Here is a 15,979-nt window from a genome sequence, read left to right as displayed (position 1 = left end):
TCAGGTAGAAGTGATGGGAGCAAAGCAGAGATGTAGGCAAAGTAAGACTCCTCTATTATAAACAGCAAGAAGGAGGACAGGGTAGATGCAGCCGAGAAAATGAAGGACTTTACATCTGATGACTTCTGTTTTTTCCTGTAAAGTAAGAAGCAAGGTAAAACAATAAGAGTAAAGAGGAGAGATAAAGATCAGAGGTTTGGGGAGAGTGGAGGAGATTTGAGATCATCGTTGTCAAGAATGGGAAAGTAAAATGATAAATAGAAAGTATTTTACCAGAGTCTAATCTGCTGAGGTTTTATCAGATACACAGAGCAGTATAGCAGGACAGACTCAAGGCTAGGAGTCAATTAATATAGGAGACAATCAGTCTTATCACAGGGTGAGCAGTTTATCTTAGGTTAGGATTTCATCACATCAGGAAGATACAATGACAGAGAGGTAAGGAAGTTTTTAGAGTTTGTATATTATGTATGTAAACATAAAGACTTACAAGAAAATAACACAGGGGCGCCTGGGTGGCTCCGTTGGTTGAGCATCTGACTCTTGGTTCCAGCTCAGGTAGTGATCTCACGGTTTCATGGGTTCAAGCCCCCCAGGACAACACAGAGTCTGCTCGGGACTGTCCCTCTGTCTCTCTGCCCCTTCCCCACTTGCACTCTCTCTGTCTCTCCAAAAATAAATGAATAAACTTAAAACAAAAAAGATAACACACTGTTGACAAAGACGAGCTAGGAAAGGGGACTTGCCCTTCTAGATTTTAAAATATATTACAGTGCTGTGGGCAAGGGGTGGGCAGGAGACCAAAATGGAAAGCCCAGAAACGTGTTTGGGAATGGTATAGGATTCGGTTGAATATATGCTTCATTTGCCTGGGAAAGTCTCAGTTTTGCCTGTTATTCCAGAACAATGGTTAGTAACACCCTCTTCATCCTTGTTTGGACAATAAACTACATTGTCATCCTATAGATGACAGAGGTGGCATCATAAAATCCCCCACAAAATGGGGGAAAGATGGATTAAGTAGTGTGAAAGTAATTCACGGTGTGGACTTCTGGTGTCCCATCCCACATGTAAGAAGCTTGGAAGTCACCACTCCATTCTAACAGCAAGTAAAGTCATCTGTAAGCTAAAGAAAGTCAAAGGTAAAGAAAAAATCCTGAAAGAAACCAGAGTGTGTGTGGGTGGGGGGGCGGGGGGAACACTTACCTATATAGGAATAAAGATAAAAATTATATCCAATTTCTCCTCAGAAACCATGCAAATATGAGGAGAGTGGAGTGAAATGCTTAATGTGTTGAAACAAAATACCAACTGAGAATTCTGTGCTCTCTGAAGTTATTCTTCAAATGTGAAGAGGAAATAAAGACTGTCAGGCAAATCAAAATTGAAGGAAGTTGTTGTCAGTAGACCTGTCTTGCAAGAAATGCTTTAGAAGTTATTTATAGAGAAGAAAAATAATATAATTCAGAAACTTGGATCTTCATAAAGAAGAGCATCAAAGAAGGAATAAGTGAAGGAATAAAATAGTTTTTATTTTTCGTTATTCTTTTTTTTTAATTTTTTTTAACGTTTATTTATTTTTGAGACAGAGAGAGACAGAGCATGAATGGGGGAGGGTCAGAGAGAGAGGGAGACACAGAATCTGAAACAGGCTCCAGGCTCTGAGCTGTCAGCACAGAGCCCGACATGGGGCTCGAACTCACGGACCGTGAGATCATGACCTGAGCCGAAGTCGGATGCTTAACCGACCAAGCCACCCAGGCACCCCTATTTTTTGTTATTCTTAACTGAACTAACAGATAACAGTTTGTTCAAAATAATAATAGCAATAATACATTCAATTATGTATGTTTACATCTATATACATGACACGTATAAGTGAAATGAATGACAACAGTGTAAGGGACCAGAGGAAGGAACTGGGAATCTTTGGTCATTATAAAGTGACTGTACTATCTGTAAAACAGTATGGTGTTATTTAAAAGTAGGCTCGAACTAGTTATAAATGTATACTATGAATTCTAGGACAACCACTATAAAAGCAAAAAAAAAAAAAGGAAGTATAATTGATTTGCTAAGAAAGGAGAGAAAATAGAATCATATAAAATGTTCAATCAAAGCCAAAAATGACAGAAGTGTGAAAGGCAAAAATAAAAACAAAAAAGGGCAACAAATAGAAAATAAATGTGGCAAATATTAATCCAAATATATCAATAATCACCTTAAACATTAATAGTCTAAATATACCAACTAAAAGACAGATTGACAGAGAAGACCCTGATGTGTTGTCTATAAGAAATTCACTTTAAAAATAAAGACACATATAAATTAAAAGCAGAATGATAGAGAAAGGTACACAGTGCTAACACTAATCATAAGAAAGAAAGAGCAGCTGTATTGATATCAGACAGAGCAGACTTCAGAGCAAGGAATGTTATCAGGAATAAGAGGAACATTACATAATGATAAAGGGTTAAGTACTCCAAGATGACATAATAATCCTTAATATGTATGCACCTAACAACAGAGCATCAAAATATGTGATATGAAAACTGGTAGAGCTACAAGGAGAAATAGATGAATCCACTATCATAGTTGGAGACTTCAACACCCCTCTATTAGAAATGGACAGATCTACCAGTCAGAAAATCAGTAAGGACATAGTCAAACTCAACAGTACTATCAATAAAGTGGATATAATTGACATCTATAGACTACTTCATCTAACAATAGCAGATTACACATTCTTCTCAAGCTCACATGAAATATTCACCAAGATATACCACATTCTGGGCCATAAAACACACCTTAACAAATACAAAGAAATACAATGTCTGCTCCCAGACTACAATGAAATTAAGTTAGAAATCAATAACAGAAAGATAGCTGAAAAATCCCCATAAACAGCACATTTCTTTTTTTTTTTTTTTTTATAAATAGCACATTTCTAACCAACACATGAGTCAAGGAAGAAATTTCAAAAGAATTTTAAAAATATTTAAACTAAATGAAAATGAAAATACAATTTATCAAAATGTGTAGAATATAGCAAAAGCAATGCTTAAGGAAAATTTATAGCATTGAATGTATATATTAGAAAAGAAAGGGGCGCCTGGGTGGCTCAGTCGGTTAAGCTTCCAACTTCAGCTCAGGTCATGATCTCACAGTCTGTGAGTTCGAGCCCCACGTAGGGCCCTGTGCTGACAGCTCAGAGCCTGGAGCCTGCTTCGGATTCTGTGTCTCCCTCTCTCTTTGGCCCCTCCCTGCTCATGCTCACTCTCACTCTCAAAAATGAATAGATGTTAAAAAAAAATTAATGAAAAAAAATAAAGAAAAGAAAAAGGTCTAAGCAATAATCTCAGCTTCCACCTTAGGAAACTAGAAAAAGAAAGAAAATTGCATCCAAAGTAAGCAGAAGAGAAGTACTAAAAATGAGAGCGGAAATCAATGAAATTGAAAACAAGAAATCAATAGAGAAAACTAACAAAATCAAAAGATTGGCTCTTTGAAAAGATAAAAAAAAAAAAAAAGAGATGAACCGCTAGCCAAAATAAAAAAAAAAAAAAAGAAGAGAGAGAGAAAGAAAACAAAAATCACTAATATCAGAAATGAAAGACGTAACATTACTATAGATCCAATGGACACTAAAGGAATAATAAAGGGCTATTATGAACAACTCTATGCCCATAAATGTATAACCTACATGAAATGGACCAATTCCTTAACAGACACAATCTGTCAAAACTTACACAAGAAGAAATAGGCAATCTGAATAGACCTGTATCTATTGTATCTATTAAAGAACTGAATTACTAATTAATAACCTTCCAAAACAGAAAGCACCAGACCCAGATGGGCTCACTGGTGAATTCTACAAACATTGAATGATGAAATTATACCAACATTCTACTTTCTAACTCATTCTATGATGCCTGTGTTACCCTAACACCAAATCTAGACAAAAATTTGCAAAAAAAAAGAAAAAAAAACCCTGCAGACTCATATTTTTCATGAAGGTAGATGCAAAATTCCTCAACAAAAATGTTAACAAATCAAATTCAGCAATGTATAAAAATTACATACACCATAATCAAGTGGAATTTATCCCAGGTAATGCAAGGCTGGTTCAACATTTGACAATCAGTTAATGTAATCTGTCACTTTCAACAGACTGAAGAAGAAAAATCATGTGATTATTTCAATAGATGTGGAAAAAGCATTTGACAAAACCCAATACCCACTCATAATAAAAACCCTCAGTAAACTAGGAATAGAGAGGAATGTCCTCAACTTGATAAAAAGCATCTACAAACAAAACCTATACCTAATATCATACTTACTGGTAAGAAACTTGAAGTTTTCTCAGTAAGATCAAGAACAAGGCAAGTATGTCCCCTCTCACCACTACTTTTCAACATCATACTGGAAATTCTAGATAATGCAATAAGAGAAGAAAAGGAAATAAAAAGTTATACAGAATGGGAAAGAAGAAATAAAACTCTTTTTTTTCTCTGATGACCTGATAGTCTATGTAGGAAAATCTGAAAGAATCAACAAAAAACCTCGTGGAACTAATAAGCAATTATAACAAAAGATTAATGGTTGCCAGGGGTTGGAGGGAGGGGAGCATGAATAGGCAGAATACAGAGGATTTTTAAGGCAGTGAACCTATTCAGTATAATACTGTAATACTTACTTCAATGGTGAATACATGTCATTATACATTTTTCAAAACCCATAGAATATACAGCACCAAGAGCGAACCCTCATGTAAACTCTGGACTTTGAGTGCTGATGATGTGTCAGTGTAGGTTCATCAGTTATAACAAATGTACCACTCTGGTGTCAGTTATTGGTAATACAGAAAGTTGTTCATGTGTGAGGACAGGGAGTCTATAGGAACTCTGGACTTCCTGCTCAATTTTGTTGGAAACCGAAAACTGCTCTTCAAAAATTAGGGTTAGGGGCGCCTGGGTGGCTCAGTCAGGTAAACGTCTGACTTCGGCTCAGGTCATGATCTCACGGTTTGTGAGTTCGAGCCCCGCATCAGGCTCTCTGCTCTCGGTTCAGAGCCTGGAGCCTGCTTGGGATTCTGTGTCTCCTTCTCTCTCTGCCCCTCCCCCTCCCCTGCTCATGCTCTGTCTCTCAAAAAATGAATAAATGTTAAAAAAAATTTTTTTTTTAATTAAGTTTAGGGACGCCTGGGAGACTCAGTTAAGCATCCGACTCTTAATTTTGGCTAGGGTCATGATCCCAGAGTCTTGGGATACAGCCCCGCCTCGGGTCTACACTAAGCATGGAGCCTGCTTGAGATTCTCTCTTTCTACCCTCTGCCCCTCTTCCCTGTTCGCTCTCTGACTCTCTCTCTAAAATAAATAAATAAATAAATAAATAAATAAATAAATAAATAAATAAATAAACAAACAAACAAACTAACTAACTAACTAATTTTTTTAATTAGTTCATAGTGTGGAAAAAGTGGAGTTGGAGCCCTATTCCATTATATTAAAAAATAAAATCTAAATGCATTGAAAACCGAAACGTGAAAGGTAAAGTTATAAAGCCAATGGAAAAAAATATTGGAAAATATCTCTGTGGTCTCAGTTAGGCAAGACCGCAAAAGTGCAAGCCATAGAAGAGAAATTGGTAAATTTGACTAGATGCAAGTTATATCTATTAAATGAAAAATTCCAAAAGTAAGATTAACAGCTGGGTGACAGAAAGATATTTGTAAATGATTGGGGATTCATATGTAGAAAGTACTACAAATCAGCAAGAAAAAGACCGGAAAATCCACCAGCAAAAATTCTGATGAGGCAATTCACAGAAGGAGAAACCTGATAAATTTATGAAGAGCTGCTCAAAGTTGCTAGCATTAAATGAAAACAAGATACCACTTTACATCCATCAGATGAGAAACAATTAGCCCAATAATCCTACGTACTGGTGAGGATATAGGAAAACGGGAACACTTGTGACTAGCTAATAGAATGAATGGTGTAGCCATTCTGTACAACGGTCTTGCAGTACTTAGTGAAATTAATATGTTTATATCCACAACCCAATAGCTTTGCAATCCCACTCCATGGTTTATATTGCTAAGAAACTCTCATGTGGGTTCCCAAGCAGAGCAGCGTGAAGGTCTTCATTGCAGCATGTTTGTGGAGGTAAAGATCTGGAAGTCAGCTGACTGCGCCTCACTGGGAAAATGGATAAGTAAAATGTGGTCTGTGCATGCAGTGGAATACTAGGCAGCAGTCAGAAGCAACGAATTACATTCACATACGGTAACAGTGGCATACGGGCATTCCCACTTTTTGAAAGTTCGCTTTCTACCACCCCGCTTTTACACAAGACCTACTCTAGTGTGTGTTTTCACCAACTGAGGGAGGTCCACAGACGGTTTTCACTTTCGTGAAAAAAGGCAAGAAGTGAAAATAGCATGCAGCATTTGTTGGGCAGTGAGCTGTTCAGAGGCAGTGCGCCCCTGAGCAGCGAGAGTGGCCTGGCCAACCTCCTTCCCCCGGAACGGTGCTCAGCATCCCCGCATCAAGCCCCATGGCTTTGAACTGTATCTGTGAGCATCTGTGTTTCCTCTTGATTTGTTGTGTGCATCTGTTAGCAAGATGTGTCTTAAGGTGTCAGAAGAGCCTTAGAGACGTTATTTTTGGAGTCTGGGAACGCTCAAAAAATTTTCCACATAAATTAATGGTAACTGCTTCTTTAGTTTATGCCATGTCAGCTTACAAACGGTTTCATAGGTATGCTGTACTTTCAGATAGTGGGGGACACCGATATCTTAAAAGTGTTAAGATTAAGTGGAAGAAACATTCAAATACAAAACAATTGTATGTAACTTCAAGTAAGTCACGTATGTATAAACACAAATAATACGTATAGTATATTTTTATATTTATATATTGTATATTTTATTTATACATATATTTTATATACATTTATAAATATACACACAAACGAATATATACAAATAGAGGTAGGATAAAGAATGTAAAGATGAATAAAATAGGAGATTGCCTTTGCTTTGTCCAGTGATAAAAATATATGATGAACTAAGGAGCTTGAGTGACTTCGTTTTTTTTTTTTTTTTGCCTGGTGTCCTAAAAGGAATATGAATTTTTATTTTTTTTTTATTTTATTTTTTTTTAATTTTTGGGACAGAGAGAGACAGAGCATGAACGGGGGAGGGGCAGAGAGAGAGGGAGACACAGAATCGGAAACAGGCTCCAGGCTCCGAGCCATCAGCCCAGAGCCTGACGCGGGGCTCGAACTCACGGATCGCGAGATCGTGACCTGGCTGAAGTCGGACGCTTAACCGACTGCGCCACCCAGGCGCCCCGGAATATGAATTTTTAAAAGTAAAATAAGTACAATACGGATATTATCATCTTATTAAATTGTATTTGAAGATTAAATGAGTAATTCAGATAAAGCACTTAGCTGAGCATCTAGCACATACTAAACACTCCATAAATGTTATCGATTATTGTTATTAGCACTACTCATGACATAGCTCCTGCCAGTCGATTGGAGTTGGCACGAAAGACCAACTGAATTTAGATGATTTCCCTCAAGAGATCCCTCCAGGTCTAACAGTCTATAACAGTACTAGAGGGATAGGCAGGTCTCGGCAGCAGACCCAGAAGCAAGCAGGAGATATGCTGAGTCTTGGGGAATGGAAGTGGCTACCAGGTTTTTTTGCAGTGTCCAAGGAAACCTTGATGGTTAACTTGGGAGAACACCGATACAATGCACAAACTAGGAAAGTAGAGACCGCAAAGTAAATAGTGCCATGAAGCTTAGAGAGAGTTTAAGTACTTCGGTGTACTTCCTCCAAAGGGGTGTTTTCTTCTAGCATTTTGATTTCACCTTATAAAACCGTAGCTGAATTGCAAATGTTAGCTATTCAGAGGGTGTTGGCTTTGGATCATTCCTTCCTCTTCTTCCTCCTCCCCACCACCCCCCTCCCCCTCTTCCTCCTGCTTCCTTGAAGTGGGACCCAGCTTATCTTAGCGAACTAAGCAAGATCATCACCTAGTGGTCTGTTTCTCAAAGTGCTGACACAAGATCCTGGTCCCAGAGAGCAGGGAACATGTGCCAAATCCCTGCCCTCATGTTAATTCAACAAGCATTGACTGGGACTCTATGCCAGGCACTATTCTGGTGTCTGGGGATATAGAGCTGCTAACACAAAATGACAGGTTTAAAAATAAAATTAAGGAAGTGTCAACTCCAAAACTTAAGAGCCTTCCCGAAGTGACATTGCATTATAATGTGTTTATTTTCCACTGGTTTTCCACAGATCATAGATGAAGAAGAAACACAGTTTATGAGTAATTGCCCCGTCGCGGTCACCGAAAGCACCCCACGGAGGAGGACAAGGATCCAGGTGTTCTGGATTGCGCCACCAGCAGGAACAGGCTGCGTGATTCTAAAGTAAGTAAACGAGGGATGCTTGTCACACTTCACTCTCCTTCCCTATGGTCTATCGAAGACTTCAAGGTGTGACTGCAGAAAGAACAGTGGCTTTGCTGAGGCATCAGATGAGTTGCATCATCTCTCTGCCCTTAGTTATCTTAACTCTGAAATGGGGCCAAGGGCCATCACTGATGAAATGCTATAAACACAACCATTCAACTGAATCTCCATTTTTATCTAGTTCAATGATTCTCATGGCCGCTCTCCATCTTCTCGAGATATCGATACTAGGGTTGGCTAAGGAAAATTACAAACCAGATGAGCATAATCTTTGACTTCCTCCATCTGGAACTTAACACCTACTGTCCTTAAATTGTGGTAGGCTGACCTGAGACCCAACTGTAACCTCCTTGGCCTCTGGCCCTGCTTTATAATTTTGTCTTCTTCCTCCTTCCCTCAAAATTGTCCTCTTGGGCCACTTCCTCTCTGGTCTCCTGATCCTCCCTTTGGTGAGTTACGATGCATTTTAAGAGGCATTAACTTAACCAGCTGGTGGTTTTCCTTTGAAAGGTAACATTATCTCAAAACTGTGTCTCCAGAATGGTATGCCATAGAATGATGTTCAGGGAGATGTAAATAGGTGGGCAGGAAACCAATTTCTACAGTTAAATAAGTTTGGAAAATGCTTTATATAGATTCATTACATATATTAGCATATTTAAGGTTTTGCAAAGTCCTACTAAAACGATATCTGTTTAACTTGGTTTCACCAGCGTTTCCCAAACTTATTTGACTCCTTTTTTTCTGAGACATATATTAACATTCACAAGTTGGGCAAATGCAGCCGTAACCTATTTTAAATAGATTTTAAAACTTTATAGAATGATCTTGAGAATTTTAGGATTTCAGGCAGGCAAATTGTCATAGGTAGACAGGGCTCCAATCCCAGCATCTAAGAAGCCATTTTCCCATGGAGGTAAGGGGCTAGGACCTCCCCAGTCGTCTTCCTCTTATTTGAGTCCTCCTAGGGCCTTATTTATGTATTTGGTTCATTTGTCTACACTTCTGGCAGGTGGACATTTCTACAGTCTTACAACTGTGGTTAATTCCAGCCCACCTCTGAGGAGTGGCTGGTAAGGAGGTGTTCCAACTAGACAGTCCAGCCCCTATGTCTCCTGGACTCAGCTGTGCCTGGTTTACGGAAGAAAGCCTACAGAGGTCTCTGGAAGCCTCTGTCCATTGCCCAGGCCCTGCCCTGTCTTTGTCTGGCTTCCCTTTGCTGCCATCTGTCTATATATCACTTGTGTCTTACTTTAATGCAAGCTGAACATTCTTACTCAGATTCCTTGAGACGTTTGTCTCTTGGCATTAATCTGTATCAGTGAATTTTTAAAAAAACACAATTAGCAGTAGAACTTTTCAAAATAAAACCTTATATACAAACCCCAGTATAGAACATGTATCTAATATCTAGTTGGAATATGGGAGAAGGCCTGTGGAAATAAAGGCCACTGAAATGAGAACAAATTGGGGCTACTTATCCAGTACTCTCTATATAGTAAGGGAGTCAGCCACCATCACTAGCCTTTGGCAGGGATTCAGAGACTGGCAGAGGAAAGCTTTATAGGGGGAAAAAAGGGCAGACTGCTGGTGTGTTCTGAATGGAGGGTAGGGTATTAACATGGGAAAGTTGGAAGCAGGCTAACTAAAAGCAGAACATCTTATGTGATTGGTTTGGAAAGCATGTTTGGCTTTCTCTGGTTGGTCCTGAGTTGGAAATAGAGGAGGCTGTGGGGGCAAAAATTAGAGGAGCTGGTGGTCATTGACAAGTACCAAATGTCACGACAGGGGTTGTGGTTTGGCTTCCCAGGCCGGTTGCTACAGAGGTTGGGGTTATAGTTCTATTGTGTGGTCACATGTGACCTGACTTTTGTCCATGAGCACTTTCAGTGTCTCACTCTGGAGACTCGGTTCCCAGCATGGCTTTTTGGTTCCCACACTCTGGCCCATGGCTGCCCAGTTACTCTGCAGAGCCTGGGGCTCTGAAGAACATTGGAAAACATGAGATTTATGTGATGAGTCTTCCTGCTCTGAAAATCCTTATCCTTCTTGTCCTCCTGGCTCCGATCTCTGGTTTTCTTTGACTTCTTGTTCTCACAAACCAGAAGTGTTTCATCTTCCTGGCAGAAGCCAGAAAGGCATCGCTTGTTTACCCGTTAACAATGAACATATGTGAACATATGTTTATCCATTAACAGTGAACAAGTGTGGCTTGTTCAGTCGCTCGTTCTTTCAGCAAATGTAACTGAGCTTCTATTCGCCCACGCGTCCACGATAGATAGACAACTGAGGTATACTCTTGGCCCTTGAAGTTCTCATGGGCCAAATGGAAGAGAGAGAAAAGGTCAGCGAGTCCTTTCTATGTACCAGTAACTCGGCAGCACAGCTAGCACGTTTTATCAGATATAATCTTCAGAACAAACTACCCTCATTTGACAGAGGAAGTCCCAGCAAATGAGGGAAGTTTCTTGAGTCACATGTCCATTGCATTCCAAAGCCCCATGTTCTTCCTTTCTCTTGGTTTTTGTTTGTTTGTTTGTTTGTTTGAGAGGGTATCTGGAGCAGCAAATCAAAGATATCCCGCACAGATGGGAAATCAAAATCTACCTATGTTTCCCAAAATGACTAATTAGTTGTCCCACCTCCGTTTATTGAATAGTTTGTCCTTTCCCCTAATTGTGTGAAATACTGCTTCATCAAATATAAATCTTTACACAGGTCCGTTCTGTTCTGCTGATCTTATCTATTTCTGCACAAAACCCACACCATTTTATAGCATAATTTTATGTTTTGATAGCAAGTCATTGCTCATTAATCTTCTAGTTCAAAACGTTCATGGCCATTCAAGCAGATTCATAATTCCAGACGAATCGTAGAATAAGTTTGTTTTAGTTCAATAAAACTTATATTGGGATTTTGAATGGTGTTGCATTGAATTAATAGTTTAGTGTGGGAAATGTCAGCATCCCTACAATATGTTTTCCCAGTCAGAAATATGGAATATCCCCTATTTATTCAGATCTTTTATATCCTTCAGTAAAGTACACTGATTTTGGGGCGCCTGGGTGGCGCAGTCGGTTAAGCGTCCGACTTCAGCCAGGTCACGATCTCACGGTCCGTGAGTTCGAGCCCCGCGTCAGGCTCTGGGCTGATGGCTCAGAGCCTGGAGCCTGTTTCCAATTCTGTGTCTCCCTCTCTCTCTGTCCCTCCCCCGTTCATGCTCTGTCTCTCTCTGTCCCCAAAATAAATAAACGTTGAAAAAAAAAAAATTTAAAGTACACTGATTTTTCTTCATTGAGATTCCATTTTTTTGTGTGGCTTTCTCCTCATAGGTAGTCTTGTTGCTTTTGTGAGTGGGCTCTTTTTTCCTGTGACACTTCCTAATCATTAATTGCCTGTGTTTAGGAGAGCCATTGATTCTTGTACACTGAGTTTGGATTTGGACACTGTTGAACTCTCTCGATAGTTCTTATGGCTTGTTCTTTCATTCTTTTGGGAAATAATGAATGAGTATACCTTGTATTTCCTTTTCATGTTTTAGTTTATTATCTATCACCTCTATTAGACTACTAAATAGTGCTGTTCATGCTTATTCCTGCCTTTAATGGGGATACTATTATATTTTACTTTTAAGTATGACACGAAGTACAGGCTCCAAATTGATGCTTTAATCAAGTTGAGGACTCTATCTCGCTGAGAAAGTTTCCTTCTCTTTCATGTAGGAGGCAGCATTTGGGAAACTGGCCAACCAGAGTATACTAGGATTGAGAAGGACTCAGGTTATCAACAATGATCCTGACTTCCAAGATATTTTCACTCTAGTTGTGGTATAAAAAAATACATATGCAAAGGTTAGCAAGCCCCAGACAAACATGAACTGTGGACAGTAAAGTGTGGTTAGAAAGAAGATGAGTGAGGAATGGAATAAGGGGAGCACCAGAGTTTCCAGGAAGGGTTAGTTTCTATCTTAAAGGCTAGAGTAGGCTTTGGATAAATGCACAAGGCTATTCCGGCCCAAGGGGTGGCCCTGGTGAAATTGAGGTGAGAATCTGGAGGTGAGCATAAACACGGCAGCCCGAGAGACAGACCCAGTGAGATTAGAAGGTCTTTGGGGGTCGATATCCATTGCTGAATCACGGAGGTCTTCCAGTGTCAAGATAAAGAGATTGAATTTGATTCAAGAGGAACAAGGGAGCCATTAGTGGGTATTAAATGGTGGACTGACAGGCTGGGGGGAAAGTTCATTAAAGAGTTAGTAAGGACATTTAAGTCTGGCAGCAAAGCTCAGGGCAGATGAAAGGGGAGATTCTGACTTGGTTGCAGAACGCTTGCTTGCAAAAGGAACATTTGTGTTGCAGTGTTTGGTTAATATTCCTGGTAGAATAAGCTGCAGAGTTTGCTAAATGTCTGTAGATGACAGCTCGGAAGTCTGCTTGGTTACTAGTGTTCCTTTGCCCAGGAGGGCAGGAAGGGAAGCACACAGCAATTATGACTTTCCTTTTGGCACAAACCTGACACCATTTCCATTTTCCATTTGGATGCAAAGATTTGAGCATTTCTAAATTACAGGCTTTCCAGGCAGACCTCCTTATAGCTTTCTCCCTACAAACGAATGACCCAGCACTTAAAGTTGCCCTGGCAGGCCATCATGCTGCCGGGATGCTGTAAACATTATAGCGAAGGAGCAACTGATTGAAAGAAAAGGCCCCCTGTGAACAGCACAGATGTGTACAGACCCCACCAGAGGGAAATCTTGTCCCCTTAAATCTGACGAAAATTTTGTCCCCTGAAGTGATCCTCTCTTTTCGTATGTTTGTAACCTTTATTACATGCATTTATAATTGGATTTCTGGCACCCATTCATAACTTTTGGGGAGGGTCCGAGATGTGGGTCCTCTTGCTCCTGGGGAGATGGTTACTTGATGAGCCATTTGGGGAATTCAGCCTTTTGAAACAATGCAGGTAGTTAGTACTCAATAGGCAAGAGCCAAGCCCTGTTCTAGGTGCGTTACAAATACGTATGTAGTCCTCACAGCCACCCTATGGACCAGATACTACCAGAGGAAGCCGACGCACAGGAGAGAGTAAATAACTTGCCCACCGTCACAGGGTACGTGACAGAGCTGGGATTGAAACAGAAGATCTGGGCTCCGGAGTCTGTGATCGGAACTCTACCCTCTAAGATTGGTGCTACTGGATCAAGTTCATCTCCAAAACCATTAGTTGCCGAATCTGCCTCTTCTGCCTACCGTGTGCTTCATATTCATTGCCTTATCCACAGACTCTTCTCACCACAGTATTACAGGAACCACCTAATTGCTCACTATGGTTCCTTGCCCTCCCTCTGCTCTTTCCTCTGGGATAAGTCTTGCTGTCCTCGTATACAGCTGAGTCATATCACGTACCTACCAAAGCTGAACGGGCCTCTCTATCACCTTCAAGATAAAGTCCAGAATTTTAATCAGAGCATTTAAGTCTCCCCATGTCCTTTACCAGAGTCCCTGACCAGCCTCTTCCTGCACTTCCATGAACCCCGTGCTCCAGCCATTCCCGTCTGCCCATTCTCTTGGTGACATTTATTGAGCACCTCCTGTGTGTAGTCTCGAAGGACTCAGAGGCCGTCTTTGAGCAGGTCGCAGTCCTAGGAGTGAAACACAAAACAAATCAGGTTCACAATCTTTAATCTGCAGTTTTGAAAGCCAAAAATCTCTAAACTCCCAAAGAGTTTTTTTTTAACTCCCTTTAGGGCCCGAACCTGTCCTGAACTGACTTGAAGTTGTTTATAGTCTTTTAGTGTAAATATCACTGAGTTGGATATCCAGACCCTGATAGGAATGTTACAAAATATATGGAATTTGAATTGCATTGTCTTTCTGAAATCCAAAAATATTCCGAATTCTGAAATACACCTGGCCTTGGGGGGGTCGATAAGGGAGCTTTGCCCTGTCGATACAGTCTACGGTGGGAAGTTTAGTAACAAAAGTATCACTCCAAGTGCACAGAGGAGGTAGCCCTGTGGCAGGACTGGGTTGCACATAAATGTTAAAGAGAAGCAACACATTGCTTGCCAGTGAAATAACCTATTTCCAGATCTGAGAACTTATTCAGTGTTACCCATTGCCAGAGAATAAAGTCAAAATACCTTAGCATGGTGTCCAAGGCCCTTCGTGACTTGTTTCAGTCACCTTTACAGACTCATTTCTACGTGCTTCTCCTCTCCACAGGAGACTGAGCCTCATGGAGGGATCTATTTTACTCCTTTCTGTGGCCCTAGTGCAGGAGTTGGCAAATCACAGCCTGTAGGTCAAATCCAGCCCCCTGCCTGTTTTTGTGAATAAAGATTTATTAGAACACAGCCATGTTCATCCATTTACGTATTGTTGAGGGCTGTTTTCATGCTACTGCAACAGAATTGAGAAGGTGCGACAGCCAAATATTTTTTCTCTGGTGCTTTATAGAAGAAGTGTACTGACCCCTGCTCTAATGCATACCCCCAGTGCTAACAACTTAGTAACAGTTGATTCCTGTCCCAAGTCCTCCTAAAAGCCCAGCTGAGACAAAGGCTTTTTTTGTGGGAAGTTTATTTGGGAAGTGATCCCCAGGGGCAGGGGAGAGGGACGGTAGGGAAGACATGATTCAGTCAAGTGTTATTAACTTGGCCATCAGTGTAGGCAACTGGTACTTGATCCCACCGGGACCTTTGTGAAGTCTTGTGACGCATGTCTCAGAACAGTGTGCCCAAGGATAGTGGGGAAAGCCATTATCCATTGGCTTCCATCTTCCATTGGTCAAGGTTGGCCCCACAAGCATTAACTCCCTCACACACTTCTGGGTTGCACACATGTTAGAATTAATCAGATTCCAAACACATACTGCAGCACCAGAGAAGCTCTGGGACAGGAATCAAGAGATGTACCACGCAGACGAAGTGTGCATCCTGCAATTACAGTAGGGCAGAGCTGGTCACCGCCATGACGGTCATTGGGGTCAGAGTTGGGACAGGAGGGATGTGAAGAGGCAGGCATACACAGGTGCCCGATGCATCGATTAGTGTGCCTGACAATGTGAGTAGCTTATATCCCTCACCAAGCACTGGGTGTGCAGCGTGCCTTATCTCACTTAATTCTCCTAAAAGCCTATCTCTCTTTTCTCTGTAGGGCTTTCCCATTTTGTTGATGAGAGAGCCAAGGTTTAGAGAGTTTACATCCAGAGTAATAAAGCAGTTGGGTGATGAAGGGGGGACTTAAACCCACTTCCGTGTGACGCCAAAACGTTTTTTGTTAACTAAACACCACTGAACTACCCTGACTGAGTTGTTCACTCTCCATCTCTCCTCCGCCTTTTGCCTCAGTTGGTCTATGAGGTCTGTGAGTGCAGAGCCCCTCCTGTAAACCAGGGGGTAGAGGATTGTCTGTTGGGGGCAGGGGTGGTTTGAGGCAGGGGAAAGATGTTGTTCCCAAGGGAGGAAACTAATTGCCATTTA

General features: G+C 40.8%; 1 protein-coding gene across 3 annotated transcripts in view; it reads left to right on the top strand.

Moving 5' to 3' along the window:
* SPON1 (spondin 1) overlaps positions 1-15,979 on the top strand; it is a 259,322-nt gene that overhangs the window by 64,550 nt on the left and 178,793 nt on the right. For all 3 annotated transcript variants that reach the window (XR_002081851.2, XR_002081850.2, XM_019456395.2), the window contains exon 3: positions 8,321-8,454. Coding sequence is in view for 1 of the 3 variants with exons in the window: in XM_019456395.2 (XP_019311940.2) it covers positions 8,321-8,454 (134 nt within the window). In the remaining 2 variants the exon portion in view is untranslated. The remainder of the gene's footprint in view (positions 1-8,320; positions 8,455-15,979) is intronic.

The sequence above is a fragment of the Panthera pardus genome, unplaced genomic scaffold (genome assembly GCF_024362965.1).
Source record: "Panthera pardus isolate Hobbes unplaced genomic scaffold, ASM2436296v1 HiC_scaffold_12, whole genome shotgun sequence".
Taxonomy (NCBI): domain Eukaryota; kingdom Metazoa; phylum Chordata; class Mammalia; order Carnivora; family Felidae; genus Panthera; species Panthera pardus.
The sequence above is the reverse complement of the archived record's forward strand: the minus strand, read 5'-3'. Positions and strand labels throughout refer to the sequence as shown.